The following is a 23331-nucleotide window of genomic DNA, read 5'->3' as shown; positions in this document are numbered from 1 at the left end:
CCCCCCACCCCCCCCCCCCCCCACCCCCCCCCCCCCCCACCCCCCCCCCCCCCCACCCCCCCCCCCCCCCACCCCCCCCCCCCCCCACCCCCCCCCCCCCCCACCCCCCCCCCCCCCCACCCCCCCCCCCCCCCACCCCCCCCCCCCCCCACCCCCCCCCCCCCCCACCCCCCCCCCCCCCCACCCCCCCCCCCCCCCACCCCCCCCCCCCCCCACCCCCCCCCCCCCCCACCCCCCCCCCCCCCCACCCCCCCCCCCCCCCACCCCCCCCCCCCCCCACCCCCCCCCCCCCCCACCCCCCCCCCCCCCCACCCCCCCCCCCCCCCACCCCCCCCCCCCCCCACCCCCCCCCCCCCCCACCCCCCCCCCCCCCCACCCCCCCCCCCCCCCACCCCCCCCCCCCCCCACCCCCCCCCCCCCCCACCCCCCCCCCCCCCCACCCCCCCCCCCCCCCACCCCCCCCCCCCCCCACCCCCCCCCCCCCCCACCCCCCCCCCCCCCCACCCCCCCCCCCCCCCACCCCCCCCCCCCCCCACCCCCCCCCCCCCCCACCCCCCCCCCCCCCCACCCCCCCCCCCCCCCACCCCCCCCCCCCCCCACCCCCCCCCCCCCCCACCCCCCCCCCCCCCCACCCCCCCCCCCCCCCACCCCCCCCCCCCCCCACCCCCCCCCCCCCCCACCCCCCCCCCCCCCCACCCCCCCCCCCCCCCACCCCCCCCCCCCCCCACCCCCCCCCCCCCCCACCCCCCCCCCCCCCCACCCCCCCCCCCCCCCACCCCCCCCCCCCCCCACCCCCCCCCCCCCCCACCCCCCCCCCCCCCCACCCCCCCCCCCCCCCACCCCCCCCCCCCCCCACCCCCCCCCCCCCCCACCCCCCCCCCCCCCCACCCCCCCCCCCCCCCACCCCCCCCCCCCCCCACCCCCCCCCCCCCCCACCCCCCCCCCCCCCCACCCCCCCCCCCCCCCACCCCCCCCCCCCCCCACCCCCCCCCCCCCCCACCCCCCCCCCCCCCCACCCCCCCCCCCCCCCACCCCCCCCCCCCCCCACCCCCCCCCCCCCCCACCCCCCCCCCCCCCCACCCCCCCCCCCCCCCACCCCCCCCCCCCCCCACCCCCCCCCCCCCCCACCCCCCCCCCCCCCCACCCCCCCCCCCCCCCACCCCCCCCCCCCCCCACCCCCCCCCCCCCCCACCCCCCCCCCCCCCCACCCCCCCCCCCCCCCACCCCCCCCCCCCCCCACCCCCCCCCCCCCCCACCCCCCCCCCCCCCCACCCCCCCCCCCCCCCACCCCCCCCCCCCCCCACCCCCCCCCCCCCCCACCCCCCCCCCCCCCCACCCCCCCCCCCCCCCACCCCCCCCCCCCCCCACCCCCCCCCCCCCCCACCCCCCCCCCCCCCCACCCCCCCCCCCCCCCACCCCCCCCCCCCCCCACCCCCCCCCCCCCCCACCCCCCCCCCCCCCCACCCCCCCCCCCCCCCACCCCCCCCCCCCCCCACCCCCCCCCCCCCCCACCCCCCCCCCCCCCCACCCCCCCCCCCCCCCACCCCCCCCCCCCCCCACCCCCCCCCCCCCCCACCCCCCCCCCCCCCCACCCCCCCCCCCCCCCACCCCCCCCCCCCCCCACCCCCCCCCCCCCCCACCCCCCCCCCCCCCCACCCCCCCCCCCCCCCACCCCCCCCCCCCCCCACCCCCCCCCCCCCCCACCCCCCCCCCCCCCCACCCCCCCCCCCCCCCACCCCCCCCCCCCCCCACCCCCCCCCCCCCCCACCCCCCCCCCCCCCCACCCCCCCCCCCCCCCACCCCCCCCCCCCCCCACCCCCCCCCCCCCCCACCCCCCCCCCCCCCCACCCCCCCCCCCCCCCACCCCCCCCCCCCCCCACCCCCCCCCCCCCCCACCCCCCCCCCCCCCCACCCCCCCCCCCCCCCACCCCCCCCCCCCCCCACCCCCCCCCCCCCCCACCCCCCCCCCCCCCCACCCCCCCCCCCCCCCACCCCCCCCCCCCCCCACCCCCCCCCCCCCCCACCCCCCCCCCCCCCCACCCCCCCCCCCCCCCACCCCCCCCCCCCCCCACCCCCCCCCCCCCCCACCCCCCCCCCCCCCCACCCCCCCCCCCCCCCACCCCCCCCCCCCCCCACCCCCCCCCCCCCCCACCCCCCCCCCCCCCCACCCCCCCCCCCCCCCACCCCCCCCCCCCCCCACCCCCCCCCCCCCCCACCCCCCCCCCCCCCCACCCCCCCCCCCCCCCACCCCCCCCCCCCCCCACCCCCCCCCCCCCCCACCCCCCCCCCCCCCCACCCCCCCCCCCCCCCACCCCCCCCCCCCCCCACCCCCCCCCCCCCCCACCCCCCCCCCCCCCCACCCCCCCCCCCCCCCACCCCCCCCCCCCCCCACCCCCCCCCCCCCCCACCCCCCCCCCCCCCCACCCCCCCCCCCCCCCACCCCCCCCCCCCCCCACCCCCCCCCCCCCCCACCCCCCCCCCCCCCCACCCCCCCCCCCCCCCACCCCCCCCCCCCCCCACCCCCCCCCCCCCCCACCCCCCCCCCCCCCCACCCCCCCCCCCCCCCACCCCCCCCCCCCCCCACCCCCCCCCCCCCCCACCCCCCCCCCCCCCCACCCCCCCCCCCCCCCACCCCCCCCCCCCCCCACCCCCCCCCCCCCCCACCCCCCCCCCCCCCCACCCCCCCCCCCCCCCACCCCCCCCCCCCCCCACCCCCCCCCCCCCCCACCCCCCCCCCCCCCCACCCCCCCCCCCCCCCACCCCCCCCCCCCCCCACCCCCCCCCCCCCCCACCCCCCCCCCCCCCCACCCCCCCCCCCCCCCACCCCCCCCCCCCCCCACCCCCCCCCCCCCCCACCCCCCCCCCCCCCCACCCCCCCCCCCCCCCACCCCCCCCCCCCCCCACCCCCCCCCCCCCCCACCCCCCCCCCCCCCCACCCCCCCCCCCCCCCACCCCCCCCCCCCCCCACCCCCCCCCCCCCCCACCCCCCCCCCCCCCCACCCCCCCCCCCCCCCACCCCCCCCCCCCCCCACCCCCCCCCCCCCCCACCCCCCCCCCCCCCCACCCCCCCCCCCCCCCACCCCCCCCCCCCCCCACCCCCCCCCCCCCCCACCCCCCCCCCCCCCCACCCCCCCCCCCCCCCACCCCCCCCCCCCCCCACCCCCCCCCCCCCCCACCCCCCCCCCCCCCCACCCCCCCCCCCCCCCACCCCCCCCCCCCCCCACCCCCCCCCCCCCCCACCCCCCCCCCCCCCCACCCCCCCCCCCCCCCACCCCCCCCCCCCCCCACCCCCCCCCCCCCCCACCCCCCCCCCCCCCCACCCCCCCCCCCCCCCACCCCCCCCCCCCCCCACCCCCCCCCCCCCCCACCCCCCCCCCCCCCCACCCCCCCCCCCCCCCACCCCCCCCCCCCCCCACCCCCCCCCCCCCCCACCCCCCCCCCCCCCCACCCCCCCCCCCCCCCACCCCCCCCCCCCCCCACCCCCCCCCCCCCCCACCCCCCCCCCCCCCCACCCCCCCCCCCCCCCACCCCCCCCCCCCCCCACCCCCCCCCCCCCCCACCCCCCCCCCCCCCCACCCCCCCCCCCCCCCACCCCCCCCCCCCCCCACCCCCCCCCCCCCCCACCCCCCCCCCCCCCCACCCCCCCCCCCCCCCACCCCCCCCCCCCCCCACCCCCCCCCCCCCCCACCCCCCCCCCCCCCCACCCCCCCCCCCCCCCACCCCCCCCCCCCCCCACCCCCCCCCCCCCCCACCCCCCCCCCCCCCCACCCCCCCCCCCCCCCACCCCCCCCCCCCCCCACCCCCCCCCCCCCCCACCCCCCCCCCCCCCCACCCCCCCCCCCCCCCACCCCCCCCCCCCCCCACCCCCCCCCCCCCCCACCCCCCCCCCCCCCCACCCCCCCCCCCCCCCACCCCCCCCCCCCCCCACCCCCCCCCCCCCCCACCCCCCCCCCCCCCCACCCCCCCCCCCCCCCACCCCCCCCCCCCCCCACCCCCCCCCCCCCCCACCCCCCCCCCCCCCCACCCCCCCCCCCCCCCACCCCCCCCCCCCCCCACCCCCCCCCCCCCCCACCCCCCCCCCCCCCCACCCCCACCCCCCCCCACGCCCACTCCCCCCCACCCCACCCCCCCCCCCCCCCCCCCCCGCCCCTCCTCCCCACCCCCCCCCCCCCCCACCCGCACCTCGCCCCCCCCCCCCCCCCCCCCCCCCCCCCCCCCCCCCCCCCCCCCCCCCCCCCACCCCCCCCCCCCCCCACCCCCCCCCCCCCCCACCCCCCCCCCCCCCCACCCCCCCCCCCCCCCACCCCCCCCCCCCCCCACCCCCCCCCCCCCCCACCCCCCCCCCCCCCCACCCCCCCCCCCCCCCACCCCCCCCCCCCCCCACCCCCCCCCCCCCCCACCCCCCCCCCCCCCCACCCCCCCCCCCCCCCACCCCCCCCCCCCCCCACCCCCCCCCCCCCCCACCCCCCCCCCCCCCCACCCCCCCCCCCCCCCACCCCCCCCCCCCCCCACCCCCCCCCCCCCCCACCCCCCCCCCCCCCCACCCCCCCCCCCCCCCACCCCCCCCCCCCCCCACCCCCCCCCCCCCCCACCCCCCCCCCCCCCCACCCCCCCCCCCCCCCACCCCCCCCCCCCCCCACCCCCCCCCCCCCCCACCCCCCCCCCCCCCCACCCCCCCCCCCCCCCACCCCCCCCCCCCCCCACCCCCCCCCCCCCCCACCCCCCCCCCCCCCCACCCCCCCCCCCCCCCACCCCCCCCCCCCCCCACCCCCCCCCCCCCCCACCCCCCCCCCCCCCCACCCCCCCCCCCCCCCACCCCCCCCCCCCCCCACCCCCCCCCCCCCCCACCCCCCCCCCCCCCCACCCCCCCCCCCCCCCACCCCCCCCCCCCCCCACCCCCCCCCCCCCCCACCCCCCCCCCCCCCCACCCCCCCCCCCCCCCACCCCCCCCCCCCCCCACCCCCCCCCCCCCCCACCCCCCCCCCCCCCCACCCCCCCCCCCCCCCACCCCCCCCCCCCCCCACCCCCCCCCCCCCCCACCCCCCCCCCCCCCCACCCCCCCCCCCCCCCACCCCCCCCCCCCCCCACCCCCCCCCCCCCCCACCCCCCCCCCCCCCCACCCCCCCCCCCCCCCACCCCCCCCCCCCCCCACCCCCCCCCCCCCCCACCCCCCCCCCCCCCCACCCCCCCCCCCCCCCACCCCCCCCCCCCCCCACCCCCCCCCCCCCCCACCCCCCCCCCCCCCCACCCCCCCCCCCCCCCACCCCCCCCCCCCCCCACCCCCCCCCCCCCCCACCCCCCCCCCCCCCCACCCCCCCCCCCCCCCACCCCCCCCCCCCCCCACCCCCCCCCCCCCCCACCCCCCCCCCCCCCCACCCCCCCCCCCCCCCACCCCCCCCCCCCCCCACCCCCCCCCCCCCCCACCCCCCCCCCCCCCCACCCCCCCCCCCCCCCACCCCCCCCCCCCCCCACCCCCCCCCCCCCCCACCCCCCCCCCCCCCCACCCCCCCCCCCCCCCACCCCCCCCCCCCCCCACCCCCCCCCCCCCCCACCCCCCCCCCCCCCCACCCCCCCCCCCCCCCACCCCCCCCCCCCCCCACCCCCCCCCCCCCCCACCCCCCCCCCCCCCCACCCCCCCCCCCCCCCACCCCCCCCCCCCCCCACCCCCCCCCCCCCCCACCCCCCCCCCCCCCCACCCCCCCCCCCCCCCACCCCCCCCCCCCCCCACCCCCCCCCCCCCCCACCCCCCCCCCCCCCCACCCCCCCCCCCCCCCACCCCCCCCCCCCCCCACCCCCCCCCCCCCCCACCCCCCCCCCCCCCCACCCCCCCCCCCCCCCACCCCCCCCCCCCCCCACCCCCCCCCCCCCCCACCCCCCCCCCCCCCCACCCCCCCCCCCCCCCACCCCCCCCCCCCCCCACCCCCCCCCCCCCCCACCCCCCCCCCCCCCCACCCCCCCCCCCCCCCACCCCCCCCCCCCCCCACCCCCCCCCCCCCCCACCCCCCCCCCCCCCCACCCCCCCCCCCCCCCACCCCCCCCCCCCCCCACCCCCCCCCCCCCCCACCCCCCCCCCCCCCCACCCCCCCCCCCCCCCACCCCCCCCCCCCCCCACCCCCCCCCCCCCCCACCCCCCCCCCCCCCCACCCCCCCCCCCCCCCACCCCCCCCCCCCCCCACCCCCCCCCCCCCCCACCCCCCCCCCCCCCCACCCCCCCCCCCCCCCACCCCCCCCCCCCCCCACCCCCCCCCCCCCCCACCCCCCCCCCCCCCCACCCCCCCCCCCCCCCACCCCCCCCCCCCCCCACCCCCCCCCCCCCCCACCCCCCCCCCCCCCCACCCCCCCCCCCCCCCACCCCCCCCCCCCCCCACCCCCCCCCCCCCCCACCCCCCCCCCCCCCCACCCCCCCCCCCCCCCACCCCCCCCCCCCCCCACCCCCCCCCCCCCCCACCCCCCCCCCCCCCCACCCCCCCCCCCCCCCACCCCCCCCCCCCCCCACCCCCCCCCCCCCCCACCCCCCCCCCCCCCCACCCCCCCCCCCCCCCACCCCCCCCCCCCCCCACCCCCCCCCCCCCCCACCCCCCCCCCCCCCCACCCCCCCCCCCCCCCACCCCCCCCCCCCCCCACCCCCCCCCCCCCCCACCCCCCCCCCCCCCCACCCCCCCCCCCCCCCACCCCCCCCCCCCCCCACCCCCCCCCCCCCCCACCCCCCCCCCCCCCCACCCCCCCCCCCCCCCACCCCCCCCCCCCCCCACCCCCCCCCCCCCCCACCCCCCCCCCCCCCCACCCCCCCCCCCCCCCACCCCCCCCCCCCCCCACCCCCCCCCCCCCCCACCCCCCCCCCCCCCCACCCCCCCCCCCCCCCACCCCCCCCCCCCCCCACCCCCCCCCCCCCCCACCCCCCCCCCCCCCCACCCCCCCCCCCCCCCACCCCCCCCCCCCCCCACCCCCCCCCCCCCCCACCCCCCCCCCCCCCCACCCCCCCCCCCCCCCACCCCCCCCCCCCCCCACCCCCCCCCCCCCCCACCCCCCCCCCCCCCCACCCCCCCCCCCCCCCACCCCCCCCCCCCCCCACCCCCCCCCCCCCCCACCCCCCCCCCCCCCCACCCCCCCCCCCCCCCACCCCCCCCCCCCCCCACCCCCCCCCCCCCCCACCCCCCCCCCCCCCCACCCCCCCCCCCCCCCACCCCCCCCCCCCCCCACCCCCCCCCCCCCCCACCCCCCCCCCCCCCCACCCCCCCCCCCCCCCACCCCCCCCCCCCCCCACCCCCCCCCCCCCCCACCCCCCCCCCCCCCCACCCCCCCCCCCCCCCACCCCCCCCCCCCCCCACCCCCCCCCCCCCCCACCCCCCCCCCCCCCCACCCCCCCCCCCCCCCACCCCCCCCCCCCCCCACCCCCCCCCCCCCCCACCCCCCCCCCCCCCCACCCCCCCCCCCCCCCACCCCCCCCCCCCCCCACCCCCCCCCCCCCCCACCCCCCCCCCCCCCCACCCCCCCCCCCCCCCACCCCCCCCCCCCCCCACCCCCCCCCCCCCCCACCCCCCCCCCCCCCCACCCCCCCCCCCCCCCACCCCCCCCCCCCCCCACCCCCCCCCCCCCCCACCCCCCCCCCCCCCCACCCCCCCCCCCCCCCACCCCCCCCCCCCCCCACCCCCCCCCCCCCCCACCCCCCCCCCCCCCCACCCCCCCCCCCCCCCACCCCCCCCCCCCCCCACCCCCCCCCCCCCCCACCCCCCCCCCCCCCCACCCCCCCCCCCCCCCACCCCCCCCCCCCCCCACCCCCCCCCCCCCCCACCCCCCCCCCCCCCCACCCCCCCCCCCCCCCACCCCCCCCCCCCCCCACCCCCCCCCCCCCCCACCCCCCCCCCCCCCCACCCCCCCCCCCCCCCACCCCCCCCCCCCCCCACCCCCCCCCCCCCCCACCCCCCCCCCCCCCCACCCCCCCCCCCCCCCACCCCCCCCCCCCCCCACCCCCCCCCCCCCCCACCCCCCCCCCCCCCCACCCCCCCCCCCCCCCACCCCCCCCCCCCCCCACCCCCCCCCCCCCCCACCCCCCCCCCCCCCCACCCCCCCCCCCCCCCACCCCCCCCCCCCCCCACCCCCCCCCCCCCCCACCCCCCCCCCCCCCCACCCCCCCCCCCCCCCACCCCCCCCCCCCCCCACCCCCCCCCCCCCCCACCCCCCCCCCCCCCCACCCCCCCCCCCCCCCACCCCCCCCCCCCCCCACCCCCCCCCCCCCCCACCCCCCCCCCCCCCCACCCCCCCCCCCCCCCACCCCCCCCCCCCCCCACCCCCCCCCCCCCCCACCCCCCCCCCCCCCCACCCCCCCCCCCCCCCACCCCCCCCCCCCCCCACCCCCCCCCCCCCCCACCCCCCCCCCCCCCCACCCCCCCCCCCCCCCACCCCCCCCCCCCCCCACCCCCCCCCCCCCCCACCCCCCCCCCCCCCCACCCCCCCCCCCCCCCACCCCCCCCCCCCCCCACCCCCCCCCCCCCCCACCCCCCCCCCCCCCCACCCCCCCCCCCCCCCACCCCCCCCCCCCCCCACCCCCCCCCCCCCCCACCCCCCCCCCCCCCCACCCCCCCCCCCCCCCACCCCCCCCCCCCCCCACCCCCCCCCCCCCCCACCCCCCCCCCCCCCCACCCCCCCCCCCCCCCACCCCCCCCCCCCCCCACCCCCCCCCCCCCCCACCCCCCCCCCCCCCCACCCCCCCCCCCCCCCACCCCCCCCCCCCCCCACCCCCCCCCCCCCCCACCCCCCCCCCCCCCCACCCCCCCCCCCCCCCACCCCCCCCCCCCCCCACCCCCCCCCCCCCCCACCCCCCCCCCCCCCCACCCCCCCCCCCCCCCACCCCCCCCCCCCCCCACCCCCCCCCCCCCCCACCCCCCCCCCCCCCCACCCCCCCCCCCCCCCACCCCCCCCCCCCCCCACCCCCCCCCCCCCCCACCCCCCCCCCCCCCCACCCCCCCCCCCCCCCACCCCCCCCCCCCCCCACCCCCCCCCCCCCCCACCCCCCCCCCCCCCCACCCCCCCCCCCCCCCACCCCCCCCCCCCCCCACCCCCCCCCCCCCCCACCCCCCCCCCCCCCCACCCCCCCCCCCCCCCACCCCCCCCCCCCCCCACCCCCCCCCCCCCCCACCCCCCCCCCCCCCCACCCCCCCCCCCCCCCACCCCCCCCCCCCCCCACCCCCCCCCCCCCCCACCCCCCCCCCCCCCCACCCCCCCCCCCCCCCACCCCCCCCCCCCCCCACCCCCCCCCCCCCCCACCCCCCCCCCCCCCCACCCCCCCCCCCCCCCACCCCCCCCCCCCCCCACCCCCCCCCCCCCCCACCCCCCCCCCCCCCCACCCCCCCCCCCCCCCACCCCCCCCCCCCCCCACCCCCCCCCCCCCCCACCCCCCCCCCCCCCCACCCCCCCCCCCCCCCACCCCCCCCCCCCCCCACCCCCCCCCCCCCCCACCCCCCCCCCCCCCCACCCCCCCCCCCCCCCACCCCCCCCCCCCCCCACCCCCCCCCCCCCCCACCCCCCCCCCCCCCCACCCCCCCCCCCCCCCACCCCCCCCCCCCCCCACCCCCCCCCCCCCCCACCCCCCCCCCCCCCCACCCCCCCCCCCCCCCACCCCCCCCCCCCCCCACCCCCCCCCCCCCCCACCCCGGAGTGCCAAAGGTTCGCCACCACTGACTTAGAAGAACAGAATGCCAATTTCTTGTGCCTGGCAGGAAAACTCGTCTCCGGCCCCTGGCTCCACCCCTCTGCTGCTGCACTCACCTTTTCTCCGTCAGGGCCGTCCGACTGAAATGCAGGATGAGCTGGTGAAGAGGGTCTGGTTTCTTTTCAGTCTCCTCTTCCTCTTCCTCTTCTTCCTGTCCTGGTTTCTACACCCGATCCCCAAAAGATATTTAAGCATTATAAAGTAGATTGGGACAGATCTGAAAAATCTTAGGAAATCGATACCTAGGGAATGAGATCCTTACCCTGGGGCAGGAAAGAGGAGCCAGAGAGTAATTGGAGTGAGGAAAGAGGAAAGAGGTAACGGAAGGAAAAACTCAGCATTTCACAAGCAATGTTAGACATATGATGTGAATTTCATACACTCATCTGTCTGTTACATGGGGGAAGAATTAGGACGAATAAAAGGAAACACTTCTTCACGCCACGTGTGATTGGTGTTTGGAATATGCTGCCACAGGAGGTGGTGATGGCCACTCACCTGGATAGCTTTAAAAGGGGCTTGGACAGATTGATGGAGGAGAAGTCGATCTCTGGCTACCAATCTTGATCCTCTTGATCTGAGATTGCAAATGCCTTAACAGACCAGGTGCTCGGGAGCAGCAGCAGCAGCAGAAGGCCATTGCTTTCACCTCCTGCATGTGAGCTCCCAAAGTCACCTGGTGGGCCACTGCGAGTAGCAGAGAGCAGGACTAGATGGACTCTGGTCTGATCCAGCTGGCTTGTTCTTATGTTCTTATGGGTAATAAAACAAATATCTGGCCAATACAGTTATACTGCATCTCATTTCAGGGGTCAGGAACCTGCGTATAGCTCTGGTCAGATAATATAAAGTCTATCAAATGGTTATTTTCAAATGTTGAGAATTTGACGAGGCAGATTTTTGCTACCTAGGGTGGAACTGTCCTTAAGCAAGTGTATCAAGTATAAGCACTAGAAAAGACAATAATGCGAGGAAAAGTTGAAAACAGCAGAAAAAGAGAAAGACCCAACATCAGATGGATTGATTTGATAAAGGACACCAAAGTCCTCAGTTTGCAAGACCACAGCAAGGCAGCAAGAGAACAGTTTGTAAGTCATTGGTTCATACGGCCTCCATAGGTCGGATGAGACTTGACAGCACTTAACACACACATACGATAAAAGCAACTGGGTATAATTTTGAATTCTTGATGCTTATTTTATATTAATTTGATGAAGATTATACAACAGGAACTAAAGCTGTGGCAACATACTAGCCATAACATACTGTAGAAGGTTTTTACAGCTGGAAGCAACTGGTTGTTGTGATTTTTCCCCAGGCTATGTGGTCATGATTGGGTAGTTTTGGCTCCTAATGTTTCACCTGCATGAAACATTAGGAGCTAAAACTACCAGACCACAGCCACACAGCCCGGATAACTGGCCGTGAAAATGTTAGGTGCTAAAATTACCAGACCACGGCCACACAACCTGGATAACCGGTTGTGAAAACTTTTGGAGCTAAAAAACGGAAAGGCTCGACATTATCTCCGATAGAAGAATGGCTGGTGAAGATGACAGAATTTTCAGGGATAGCTAAACTTACTTATTTGATCAGGGATAAGAGAATATCTTTATTTATTACTGATAGACTTTTTGCACAAAATGCGGGGGAAATGAACTGATGATTTCTGGATTTGATGATTAAGAAAAGAAATTAGATAACAGAAAAAGAGGTTTCCCCCCTCTTTTTATAGCTATACAGTAAGTGTTAAGTTTGTAATTTTATTTGTATTTATCATAGGGGAAATCAAAAGCTTTTTCTTCATCCATCCATCCATCCATCCATCCATCCATCCATCCATCCATCCATCTCCTCCCACCCCCCTCCCTGGTTTCCTGATCCCATTAGAGAAGGACTTTAGGACTTTTCCACACCCACAATAACCCCTGTGGGCCATTTCCTCCCAGCTAAGGGGCTTCAGTCACAATGGATTCTTTCTCAAATTTTGTATTAACCTGAACCGTCGACGCTTTTGATTTTCCCAGGTTTTTCTACTATCCCTCCCGCCCTCGGGGAACAGAACAAGGCCCCTTTGCAGTTATGGTCCATGACAGTTTTCGGTTTAGTACCAAAGCTGGGAATCCCCCTAATCTTTTTGTTATATTAGTTCTGAGGACTCACAGATAGGTCATCGATCATCCTGTCTTCAAAGGGGTGCTCTTCGGTAAGGATCCAAGACGTCTTGTAACTATCCAAGAACATGTTGCAAGCTCGGTGCCTGGGATGAAGAGAGACGCATCCAGTGCAGTGTTTTCCAACCTTTTCGACATCACGGTACCCTTGACCTCACTCTTCATATCTCAAGGTACCCCACCCATTCTCCCCCCACCTTCCCCCTCCCAGTTCCCCTGCTTGCCACCCCCCCCCCACCTTCCCCTCCCAGGGTGGAAGCACGGGGGTGGGGGTGGGGGGTGGGAAGTGGCTGCTGATTTTGCGACAGGCCCTGCCCCCTGGGCCAGCTGCATATCCTTGCTGGTGCCGGCGGGAGACACCAGAAAAGTGAGGGGGGCCGGTAGCATTGCCGCGGTACCCCCAGGACATGCTCACGGCACCCCAGGCTACTACGGAACCCTGGTTGGGAATCGCTGATCCAGTGTTAACCCAATGGCAGCCGGCAGAATGTTACTGCTAGACCGTGCTGGTTCAAGTCGAATCCAGACTGGTGAGCCGGTGCATGAATCCACCCCACTCTTTGTACTCACCTAGGCAAGTTGTAGAGAGGAGTCATACGGAAGCAGGCAACTACGGCGCGCCGGCGTTGCTTGGATAGCAGCTTATGCCACACAGCCTTCTTGGACTTGAATGGGTGCTCCGTCTGTGGGGCACATGACCAAGGCTCATTGGAGTCAGAGGGAAAGACTGCCACTGTTCACGTCTTTCACGCATTTTCCTCTGCATCTCTCAGTGCCCTGCACTACTGAGGGCCAGTGGTGTAGTGGTTAAGAACAGGTGGATTCTAATCTGGAGAACCGGGTTTGATTCCCCACTCCTCCATCCAAGCGGCAGAGGCTTATCTGGTGAACCAGATGTGTTTCCACACTCCTACATTCCTACTGGGTGACCTTGGGCTAGTCACAGTTCTCACCAAATTCTCTCAGCCCCACATACCTCACAAGGTGTCTGTTGTGGGGAGAGGAAGGGAAAGGGGCTTGTAAGCCACCTTGAGTCTCCTTACAGGAGAGAAAGGTGGGGTATAAATCCGAACTCCTACTTTTAATTTAATTTTTATTGTATTGAATTTCTATACTGACCCTCCTTTCTCAGGGTGGTTTCCGACATAATACAGCTATAATTAATACAACAAACTATAAATGTCTACTACATATTAAAAATTTAAAACTATGCATTACATTCTGTTTAAAAACCTCACCTCTTTTTCTCACTGTTTTAATTTCAGAGATGGTATTAACAAACAATATAAACTCAAGGATCTTATTTATTTATTTATTTATTGGTTCCACTTTTATACCGCCCTCCCCCAAAGGGCTCAGGATCTTCAAGATGAGTTAGAATTAAGGGATTAGGAGCAATTAGTAATGTTCAGATAAATATAGCATATGCCTGATATATCATAGGGGCTTGTAATCATTAGGAAGGAGAAGAGGAAAATTTTAAGTAAAAATTGTTAACATTTATGTCTCTCTTCTCCTTCTCCTCCTCCTCCTCCTCCACCTCTCTTCTTCTTCTTCTTCTTCTCCTCCTCCTCCTCCCCCCCTCCCCCCCTCCTCCTCCTCCTCCTCCTCCTCCTCCTCCTTCTTCTTCTTCTGGTCTTCATTGATTGTGTCCATCCACCGTTTTTTGGGTCTGCCACGGGGGCGGCATCCACCAGGTTCAAGGTACAGGGCTGTCTTTGCTACGGATGTTTCCTCACGGCACACGACGTGGCCATACCACCTTAGCCGTGCCTGCCTCATGTACTGGTCAGTTGGTGTTATTTTAAGTCTTTGCCGTATGTCATAATTCGGCACATAGTCGAACAGCATCGGGTTTAGCAACCATCGAAGCATCCTCATTTCCATGACATGAAGGGCTTGTTCGTGTTTTCTTGTTGCTGGCCAGCATTTATGTCAACATGATGCCTAAATCTAGTTCTGTATAAGTTAGTAAACAGCGATGAAACAAAATTTCGTAAAGACGGGACAAACAGTAAGAATGGGAAAAACAATAAGAATAGCTGGTTTAAAAGCAAAAGGTACTTTTAAAGATATTGTTATGCACAAGGTAGAAGCAAGTCGGGAAGTCTATTCTTTGCTGTTTACTCTTTATTATTTTATTCTGATGTTTACTTATTCTTTTAAAGGTCACTTTGTGGGTTTTTCAAAATTTTATGAGGGACAAAGGTTGACATTATGTAGTTTCTGATTTACTTTCTGTGTAGGTTGGTTGGTCTACCAAGTTTGTAGTTGTTCTATATCCATGGTGGCGAACCTTTGGCACTCCAGATGTTATGGACTACAATTCCCGGCAGCCCCTGCCAGCATGGGCAATTGGCCATGCTGCCAGGGGCTAATGGGAATTGTAGTCCATAACATCTGGAGTGCCAAAGGTTCGCCACCACTGCTCTATATTATAAAATTTAAAAATTACCCCAAAAAACCCCTTTACATACATTTACTACAGCAAGATGATTAACACCTGGTGGAACACTCTCCCTCCAGTCATCCAGGCCCAGCGGGACCTAGAACAGTTCCGCAGGGCCTGCAAGATGGAGTTGTTCCGCCGGGCCTTTGGGGAGGTCGGCCGCTGAAAGTGCCGTCCCCTGCGCCCCATATTCCGCCTTGGGGGCTTCTCCATATTATGCTGACCGCCCGATGAGTTTGTCATTGTTTATGTTACCATCTGATTTTAAGATGAAGGTTGATGGTTTTATTGGTTGTACACAGTGGTGGGATCCAAAAATTTTAGTAACAGGTTCCCATGGTGGTGGGATTCAAACTGTGGCATAGCGCCAATGGGGCTGGGTGGGGCACGGCGGGGACGTGGCTGGGCATTCTGGGGGCGGGGCATTCCTGGGCGGGGCTGTGGCAAGGATGCAGCCGCTGTGCCGGTCCTTGAGCGGGAAATGAATGCACGCAGGCGCAGGCTGCCATGCACGCCGGTGCACCTCTTGCTAGACTGCTTCAAGTTCTGCGCGCTACTGCTGAGAGGAGGGGCGTAACTAAGGCAAAAATCACGTGGCAAAATCACCGATTAGTAACCCCCTCTCGGCACACACAAATAATTAGTAACCTACTCTCGGGAACCTGTGAGAACCTGCTGGATCCCACCTCTGGTTGTACACCACCCAGAGCCCTTGGGGATGGGGCGGCATATTAAATCTGATAAATGAATGAATGAATGAATGAATGAATGAATGAATGAATGAATGAATGAATGAATGAATGAATGAATGAATGAATGAATGGAACTTCCACGTTCACTGAGACCCAGTAAATCTTAAAAGAGGGGACAGGTAAAAACAACCCTACTATTGCATAACAGGGGGTGGTAAGGGGGGACAGAGAGGGTCTCACTTAATTTGTTCTCCACCTTTCACCCACGATGGAGATCCAAAGAGGCCTACACCCTTCTCTCACCCTCAGGGCAGTCCTGTGAGGAACGCTAGGCGGAGAGATTGTGAGCGTCCCTCAGTCATGCAGCAAGCTTCCGTGGCTTGTGCAGGGATTTGAACCCGGATTCCAGTTTTACAATCTAACCACTACACCACATTTGAAATGGCAAGCTCACGGCGTGTCCTCCAAGCTGTGATTGTTTTGAATAAACTCTGCTTTTAAGGAACAGTCCGGTTAAAGGAGCAGCCAAACAGACGAGGACATCTTGATAACAGCTTTTAAAATGGGCGGGCACTCGGTCGGTGTACCCTGCTTTGGGTATATTCTTCCACCCGTTAGCTTCACTTGCCCCCCCCCGCCCCAACTCTTTGTACCTGCTCCAGGTGGAAGAGCACGGCAGAGACTTCTTGAACCCGCTTGACAATCTTCTCTGGATTGTTGCAGTCTTCGGCTTTGCCTGACATCTCCTTGTAGAGAGCCATCTGCCACCGCATGGATGAGTTGTTCTCACACTGCGAGGCAAAAGGAAGGGAGCTGTCAGCACTGTGAGGGAGCACTGCAAGGGAGCACTGCGAGCTGTCAGCACTGCGAGGGAAGAGGGTCCACAGCCCCTGCCTGAGAAGTGGTTGGGAGGGGGATGCCTCATTCCCCAGTCACCACCTCAGAGGCGGAGCTACCAGGGGGAAGCGGGGGAGGGGGGTGCACATTGCACTGGGCACATGCCTGGGGGATCACTCCCGCCCCCTCACGGTGCCCCCCACACTTTCCTTTTGTGAAACAGAAGTGGCCTGTTCCCTTCAGGCTGAAAACGGCCTGGTGGGAACTACACCTTCCAGGAGACCTTGTGAGTCCCAAGGTCTCATGGGAAGTGTAGTTCCCACCAGGCCGTTTTCAGCCTGAAGGGAACAGGCCAATTCTCCAGCCTGCACTGTTTCACTAAGGTGAGTGTGTGTGGGGGGGGGGGGGGGCAGGGCACCACCAGGGGGGCGGGGCGGAAAACACAGAGTGCGCACCGGGCGCACTATGGCCCAGCTATGTCTCTGCACCACCTTCCCTTTTCAACTGGCCACGTGCCGGCGCGAATGTCACAACCCCAGACTTGATCCAGGAGGGAATCAATACTTTGAAGCAGAATCCTCATTTATTGACAGCAAGCATAGGAAAGCTGTTGACTTACCCTGTTTCCCTGAAAATAAGACAGTGTCTTATATTAATTTTTGCTCCCAAAGATGCGCTATTTCTTATTTTCAGGGGATGTCTTATTTTTCCGCTCCACAACTGCATGCTCTGGTTGACGGGCATGCTTCCAAATAAAAACTTTGCTACGTCTTTACGTTTGGGAGATGCTTTATATTTAGCACTTCAGCAAAACCTCTACTATGTCTTATTTTAAGAGGATGTCTTATTTTCGGGGAAGCAGGGTATATTGTCAAAACTGAGAACATTAAAACAGGGAAAGCATTATATCCCCCAGCAACAGATTTGTCAGATCCACACACACATCCCTTCCCTCCCCTGAAGTAGGAAGGTACTGTTTCACACTCACACACCTTTCTCAGGTGGTGAGAACTGGGATGAAAACACTGCAGCTTTTACCACCCCCCTCTGCAGCTGCAGAGATAAGGGCAGACTGATACAGTGAAATATTTTCAGGTCTGCTCAAGCAGTAAGCATTCAGTAGACAGAAATATGGCAGGACCCAGTCCAAGACACGAGAGGGTTATGACATTGAAGCTGACTCAAGGCACCTGCGCAAGGACAGAGGTGGGAACGGTAAACAACTTCCTCTTGAGAAAGCTGCCAGACTAAGGGCAATTCCGCACACGAGTAAAATAGGTTCGACCCAGTTCCCTGAGAAGGGTACTAACCTAGGTGGAAGCCATTGTTGTTTCCCACTGCAACCAGCTTGATCCCAGCTCGGAGGGCGGGATCATCCTGTGTCTCTTCACCGCTCCGTTCCGATTGGCTACTGTTCTACGGCCATGTTCCGTCTATCCCCACACACGTTATTAAAAAAAACTGCCACAGGAATGGAGGGACGAATGTGGCGTTTTTTGATTGGCCGCTTACAATGGTACGGGGAAATTGTGTGATTGGCTGAATGGGGGACTCCTGGCACCAGAGATCCCGCACTTTACTGGAATCGAGCTGAGTTCGAGCGGGGTTCCCTGAAAAAGTAGTAGTTCCCAACTGGAGTTGGAAATTTGACCGTTACACGGGGCGAAGCTGGTACAAAACCACGTCGATCCCAGTGGTTGTGCGGAGCACTTAGGTCGAACGCAGCTCGAACTTAGGTCAATAACGCAAGTGCGGAATCGACCTAAGTATCTGTGAACTGAGGAAATGCTCAGTTGAAAGATCGGACCCAGTGGTACAATGAGAAATATGAGATCTTCCAAGGGGATTCTCAGAGCCCCGGAAGAGATTCTTGAACACAGAAGCAGAACTCACCTTGCCCTGAAGGTGTAGGTTGTTGTTGAGGAACTCACGCACCTCTTCATCTGTGTCTTTCTGTAGCAAGGAAAATGGAGATGAGAGGCAGAAAGTATTCCCATGAACAAAAGAGAACAACAACAGGAGAGGGGCTGTAAAATTCGTATATAACACAAATCCCATAGTATACAACACCGATCTGGTCTGATCTCAGAAGCTATTTGGATGTCAGACCTCCAAAGAATACAAGGGTGAAATGGGGGGAGGAAACTCTGAAAGTCTCTTGCCTTGAAAGCCCCATAAGTGAGCTGGGACTTGAAGGCAAGACAATAAAAATGGCAATAATAACACCAGGACTGCACTTGAAACACCTTCAAAATCAATACCTGTCCGATTCAAAAGGCAGCCCCACTGGCATCCACATGAATATTACGCTGATACATGACAATGTCCTCTGGGTGGGGCTTGAATTGTAATGAAAGGCCAACAAGAGATGTGATAGTAAAAAAATAACAGCAGCTCGTAGACCAGACCTGGGCATTATAAGGCCCGCGGGCCACATCCGGCCCACCGGATGACCCTGACTGGCCCCCCTGCCGTGCTGGGGAGTGAGGCGTCTTTGAAAGCCCCGCAGAAGCCGGTTGCCTTGGCTGCCGGCTTCTGCGCGGCTTTCAAAAGCACCTCGCCCCCCTGCCTTTTGGCCCGGCCCTCCACAATTTTTTCTGTTTCTTATGCGGCCCCATGGAAAAAATAATTGCCCACCCATGTCGTAGACTGTCCACACATAATTTACATAAAGGATTATTTATGTGCAGGATTATCTGATTATCAGGTATCCAATGAAGGGACCTTTGAGTCTTATACCTGCCCCCCTAATTGGTCTCTGAGGTGCTACTGGACATCACTCTAGCTCTCCTATAGCAGAGCAACACCGCTACCCTCTGAAACGATATATGTTCCCTTAGAGGACAGTCATAGTTAGTATTGTCAATGAAAGATATGAAAGATATGACTAGAAATTGAAATACTTTGCATAAAGACCTAAGGAAAGAATCTATCTCGTTGAAGCATGGAAGGAGAAGACTTTGAAGAAACTTGAAATTCTAAACATCAGTATTTTTATAACAAGATGAACTTTTTTTAAAAAAAATGTTCATGCTCTTTTTGTTCCCCCCCCTAAACTTTTTTTCTCTAATACCTCTTTTTTCTTTCTTTTCTATTTTTTGTTTTTATGTTTTAATATTCTATTATTAAAACATAAGCAGCAGTGGCGTAGGAGGTTAAGAGCTGGTGTATCTAATCTGGAGGAACCGGGTTTGATTCCCCGCTCTGCCGCCTGAGCTGTGGAGGCTTATCTGGGGAATTCAGATTAGCCTGGGCACTCCCACACACGCCAGCTGGGTGACCTTGGGCTAGTCACAGCTTCTCGGATCTCTCTCAGCCCCGCCCACCTCGCAGGGTGTTTGTTGCGAGGGGGGAAGGGCAAGGAGATTGTCAGCCCCTTTGAGTCTCCTTACAGGAGAGAAAGGGGGGATATAAATCCAAAACTCTTCTTCTTCTATATATTGTTTTATTATTGGATTATATTCCTGTACAATAGGAAATGATATTGTTATTTTTATTGCTTTTGGTATAAATTTAATAAAATTATTATTTAAAAAGAGCTAACTCATCTCTCATCCTACAACCTTATGTTCTTATGTTCTTATGTTCTTCTTATGTTCTTAACCAGGAGATAAATCCTAAGTCTCCCCACCACCACCCTACCCTTCTCCCCTCGCCACCCCTCACCAGGGCATAGCGTATCTTGGCCATGTTGATCAGTTCCTGGTCGGTAGGGGAGCACATGTTCAGGCCGATCGGAAGCATCTTCTTGAGCGTGGCCACGATGAGAGAGGTCTGCACTGAGTAGCGGTCCCCGCGCCGCTTCTTTTTGGTCCGTTCCTGGTCCGAGCCGCCCGACTGGGAGAAGAGGTGGGGAGAGGAAAGTTAGCACCAAGGAGGCCGGTCTTGCTCTGGCTATCCGACGGCATGCCAAGAGATCGGCCGGGCAAAAAGCTTAAGCGGCCAAGCGCCGCTCAGACGCAGGAATCCGGTGAGGCGTGAGTGGGCGAGGCTGGCTAAAGGCTTCCTCTGCGGCAGAGGGGAGAAGGGAGGTGGGTTTCCTTTGTAGAAGAGAAGAGGACAAAGACGTTCAGTGGAGATAGCCAGTCCCAGGTTCCTTATTCCAGGGGTCTGCCAGGTGGACATCTTGGAAAGCTGTAAAACCACAGCTGTTTTCTAACAGGCAGATGGAAGTTGGGATCCTGCCGATCCATTCTGCTAAGGGCGGCACTGTCCTCCATCAGAAAAGTTCTCACGCCAGAGGAGAGCGCCACTGCTAGCGGGATGGAATTTGGGGATCCGGCCCAGATCTCCAAGTAGGAAAAAAACGTGTCCCCTTTTTGCTTCCAAGGTATTCTGCGAATGGATCGAGAAGCCGTTATCTGATTATCAGGTACCCGACATCCGACCTTGGTCCAAACGAAACACTCAAGCCAAGTACCTTGAGCAGCAGTGGCGTAGTGGCTAAGAGCAGTGGCTAAGAGCAGGTGCACTCTGATCTGGAGGAACCGGGTTTGATTCCTAGCTCTGCTGCTTGAGTTGTGGAGGCTTATCTGGGGAATTAGCCTGTGCACTCCCACACACGCCAGCTGGGTGACCTTGGCTAGTCACAGCTTCTCGGAGCTCTCTCAGCCCCACCCACCTCACAGGGTGTTTGTTGTGAGGGGGGGAAGGGCAAGGAGATTGTCAGCCCCTTTGAGTCTCCTACGGGAGAGAAAGGGGGGATATAAATCCAAAACTCTTCTTCCTCTTCTTCAACTCTACCTGCGTGTCGTTTAAACCTGTTTCCAGTTTCTCTCCCACCACGTGAACACAACAGAAAGGCCAAGTATCCTTGCGCCAGGCTTCTGAGCGGGTCAACGGCCATGCAAGAAAGTGGACTGACCATCAACTGCACGCCATCCTTACGTTTTTGGTCCGAGGGGCAAGAGACACAGGTTTTTTTTCCCTATCGGGAAGGTTTCTCTGAGGCTTGAAGTGCTGAGAAAGAGGCGTGGGGGGGGGGGGTGCGAAGTGGGAAAGGGAAATCTGGAGAGCCGCAGGTCGGGTGGTGTTGGTGGAGATCTAAGACACAAGAATCAGACTCGGAGGAGAGAGCAGGAGTTCACAAGCAGGATCCTTTGTAAGGGGTCTAGGTCAACGGAGCACGGAAGAGTGGAGGACACAAAGGGGACGTATTCGGTCGTAAGGGGAGGGTGGCCGGCAGAGCAGGGAAAAACACAGGGTTTTTTTTTTGGGGGGGGGGGTCTCACTGAAGACAGGGCTGGAGAAATGGGTCGAATCCCCTGAAATTGCCAGTGTCCAATTCCTATGCACCTGGATAGCCAGCGGGTTCTGCCAGCTCTGTGGAAAAGGAAAGAGGCATGCAGTCTAGGCCAAGAGGGGAAGGACTGGACGGGTACAAGAAGAAGCACGACATCTCTCTCCCGCTCCGCCAAAATCTAGCTGGCAACCGATGCCCCCCTCCCCCTTCTCCCGCCTACATTCAGCCTTGCAAAGATGCCTTCTAACAGCTACACAGAACCACACACAAGACACACAGCGCCCTTGTCAGCCGAGACGCGCAACCTCCCAGGGGTGGCGTTGCAGGCCACCTCAATAACTCCTCATGGGTGGCCAGCAATGCCACAGCTGTGGGTTTTGGGGTCTTCACCGCAGGGTACAAAAAAAGAGAAGGCAAAACAGAAGAACTCTGAAGGTGGGGCTCTGAGAAGGAGGGGGGGAGTGACCGGGGCCATGTTCCCAAAGCATGCTGGGAGAGTAGGAGTCACACAACAGTGGTTTTTTTGGGGGGGGGCGAGGGATCAACTTGGAGGTCATGTTGGCGGCATCATAGGCTGCACCCTACAACACGGCATCTTGCCCAGGTGCATGACGGGTGGATAATCCCACCAATGGGGCGCTCGATGGCGTACAGAGGCCAACCCATCGGATGCGTGATGCGTTGCTGCCAGAGCTGCAGAAAGCGTCTCTGTTCCTTGCCATCGCCCATGCAGCTGCGGCCCCTTCCCTCTCCCCCTCGATTTTGCTCTCCCGAGAGGGAGGGAGGGGAGGGTCGCAGCGTAGATTCACACTGCGCCATGCTGTTTCCACGTGCCCACACAAAGGCAAGAAAAAGAGGGCAGTGGAATGGCTGGTGTGTCTCTAACCTGGCTGTCTCCAGACTAGACACAAACGGCAAAGGGAGAAAAGGGGAAACAAGACAGAAGAGGAGAGAGAGAGATGGTTAGGTGGGGTGATAAATGCCCTCCCCCGTGCAGGGGAAAAGAGTCTGTCTCTCAGTACTTAGAAGATCTACAACAGTGGTTCCCAAACTTATTTGGCCTACCGCCCCCTTTCCAGAAATAATATTACTTAGCGCCCCCTGGAAATTAATTTTTTTTAATTTTTTAATAGCAATTAAACAGAAAGATATATGCATTAATGTTTCTACCTGTGGCCGTCACCGCCCCCCCTGGATCGCTGCAGCACCCACCAGGGGGCGGTGGCGCCCACTTTGGGAATCACTGATCTACAACATACAGCTCCCCACTCCTCCTTCCTCCTTCCCCCGGCCCCCCTCCTCAATCTCAAGGGGCAAAATAGAAACCACTTGCCAGGAGAAGCACAAGGCCTCTGGGATGGGGGGAATCTGGGCCAGGCAGGACCCCTTTTGGAGAGCCCGCCGTGTGGTCTATTGGCCCAGAGGGCTCCAATGACGAGACCCCCTCCGTCTGGGCCATCCCACCTCCCAACACCTGCGGGGGGGGCAGTGAGGCAGGTGTGTAGGTCCACCTCCCGGCCTCCGACTCAAGTGGCCCCTGCCTCTCCTGGGCAGGGGGGGGGGGGACTTGTAGTGTGTCTATCACAGAATCCTGCACTTTTTTATCCCACCCACCCACCCCCAGAGAAGATAACAAAGCTTCAAGTCTGCGTTGGTTGTGAGAAGAACAGAAGCTTTGAGGCGGGGACCGCTGAGAATCCTTGAGCACAACAGTTAAGTGGTTTGGTGACCCGCCCCTCTCTCTACCACTCCACTCCCCCGGGTTCTGAATTGCTCCTAAGGCAGTGATGGCGAACCTTTTCGAGACCGAGTGCCCAAACGGCAACCCAAAACCCACTTATTTATCGCAAAGCGCCAACACGGCAATTGAACCCGAATACTGAGGTTTTAGTTTAGAAAAAACGGTTGGCTCCGAGGCGTGCGTTACTCGGGAGTAAGCTTGGTGGTAGTCGGCGGCTTTGCTTTGAAGCAACTGTGCAACTCTTCCAACGGGTGACTCATGGCCCTAGGAGGGTTTACTCAGAAGCAAGCCCCATTGCCAGCAACCGAGCTCACTCCCAGGGAAAAGATCGCGCTTTAGTTCTTTGCATGAAAATCAGTGGGGTTTAACAGCGCTTAGCAGGGTTACCTACACTGCTTCCCCAAAACTAGGTCTTAGGTTTAATGCTAATAATCGAGCCCAGCGGCCCAGGCCAGCCTAGATGTGTGTGTGTGTGTGTGGGGGGGTG

The 23331-nt window shown here is 67.7% G+C and overlaps 1 protein-coding gene across 1 annotated transcript in view; it reads right to left on the bottom strand.

The window, feature by feature from the left end:
- Positions 1-23331, bottom strand: part of LOC125435542 (ryanodine receptor 1-like) — a 105176-nt gene that overhangs the window by 65781 nt on the left and 16064 nt on the right. Inside the window, 6 exon segments of the mRNA XM_048501736.1 lie at positions 9766-9872; positions 11873-11969; positions 12454-12566; positions 15678-15815; positions 17755-17814; positions 19528-19698. Coding sequence (XP_048357693.1) covers positions 9766-9872; positions 11873-11969; positions 12454-12566; positions 15678-15815; positions 17755-17814; positions 19528-19698 — 686 coding nt within the window.

The sequence above is a fragment of the Sphaerodactylus townsendi genome, linkage group LG06 (assembly GCF_021028975.2).
Source record: "Sphaerodactylus townsendi isolate TG3544 linkage group LG06, MPM_Stown_v2.3, whole genome shotgun sequence".
Taxonomy (NCBI): domain Eukaryota; kingdom Metazoa; phylum Chordata; class Lepidosauria; order Squamata; family Sphaerodactylidae; genus Sphaerodactylus; species Sphaerodactylus townsendi.
This window is presented reverse-complemented; position numbering and strand designations above follow the sequence as displayed.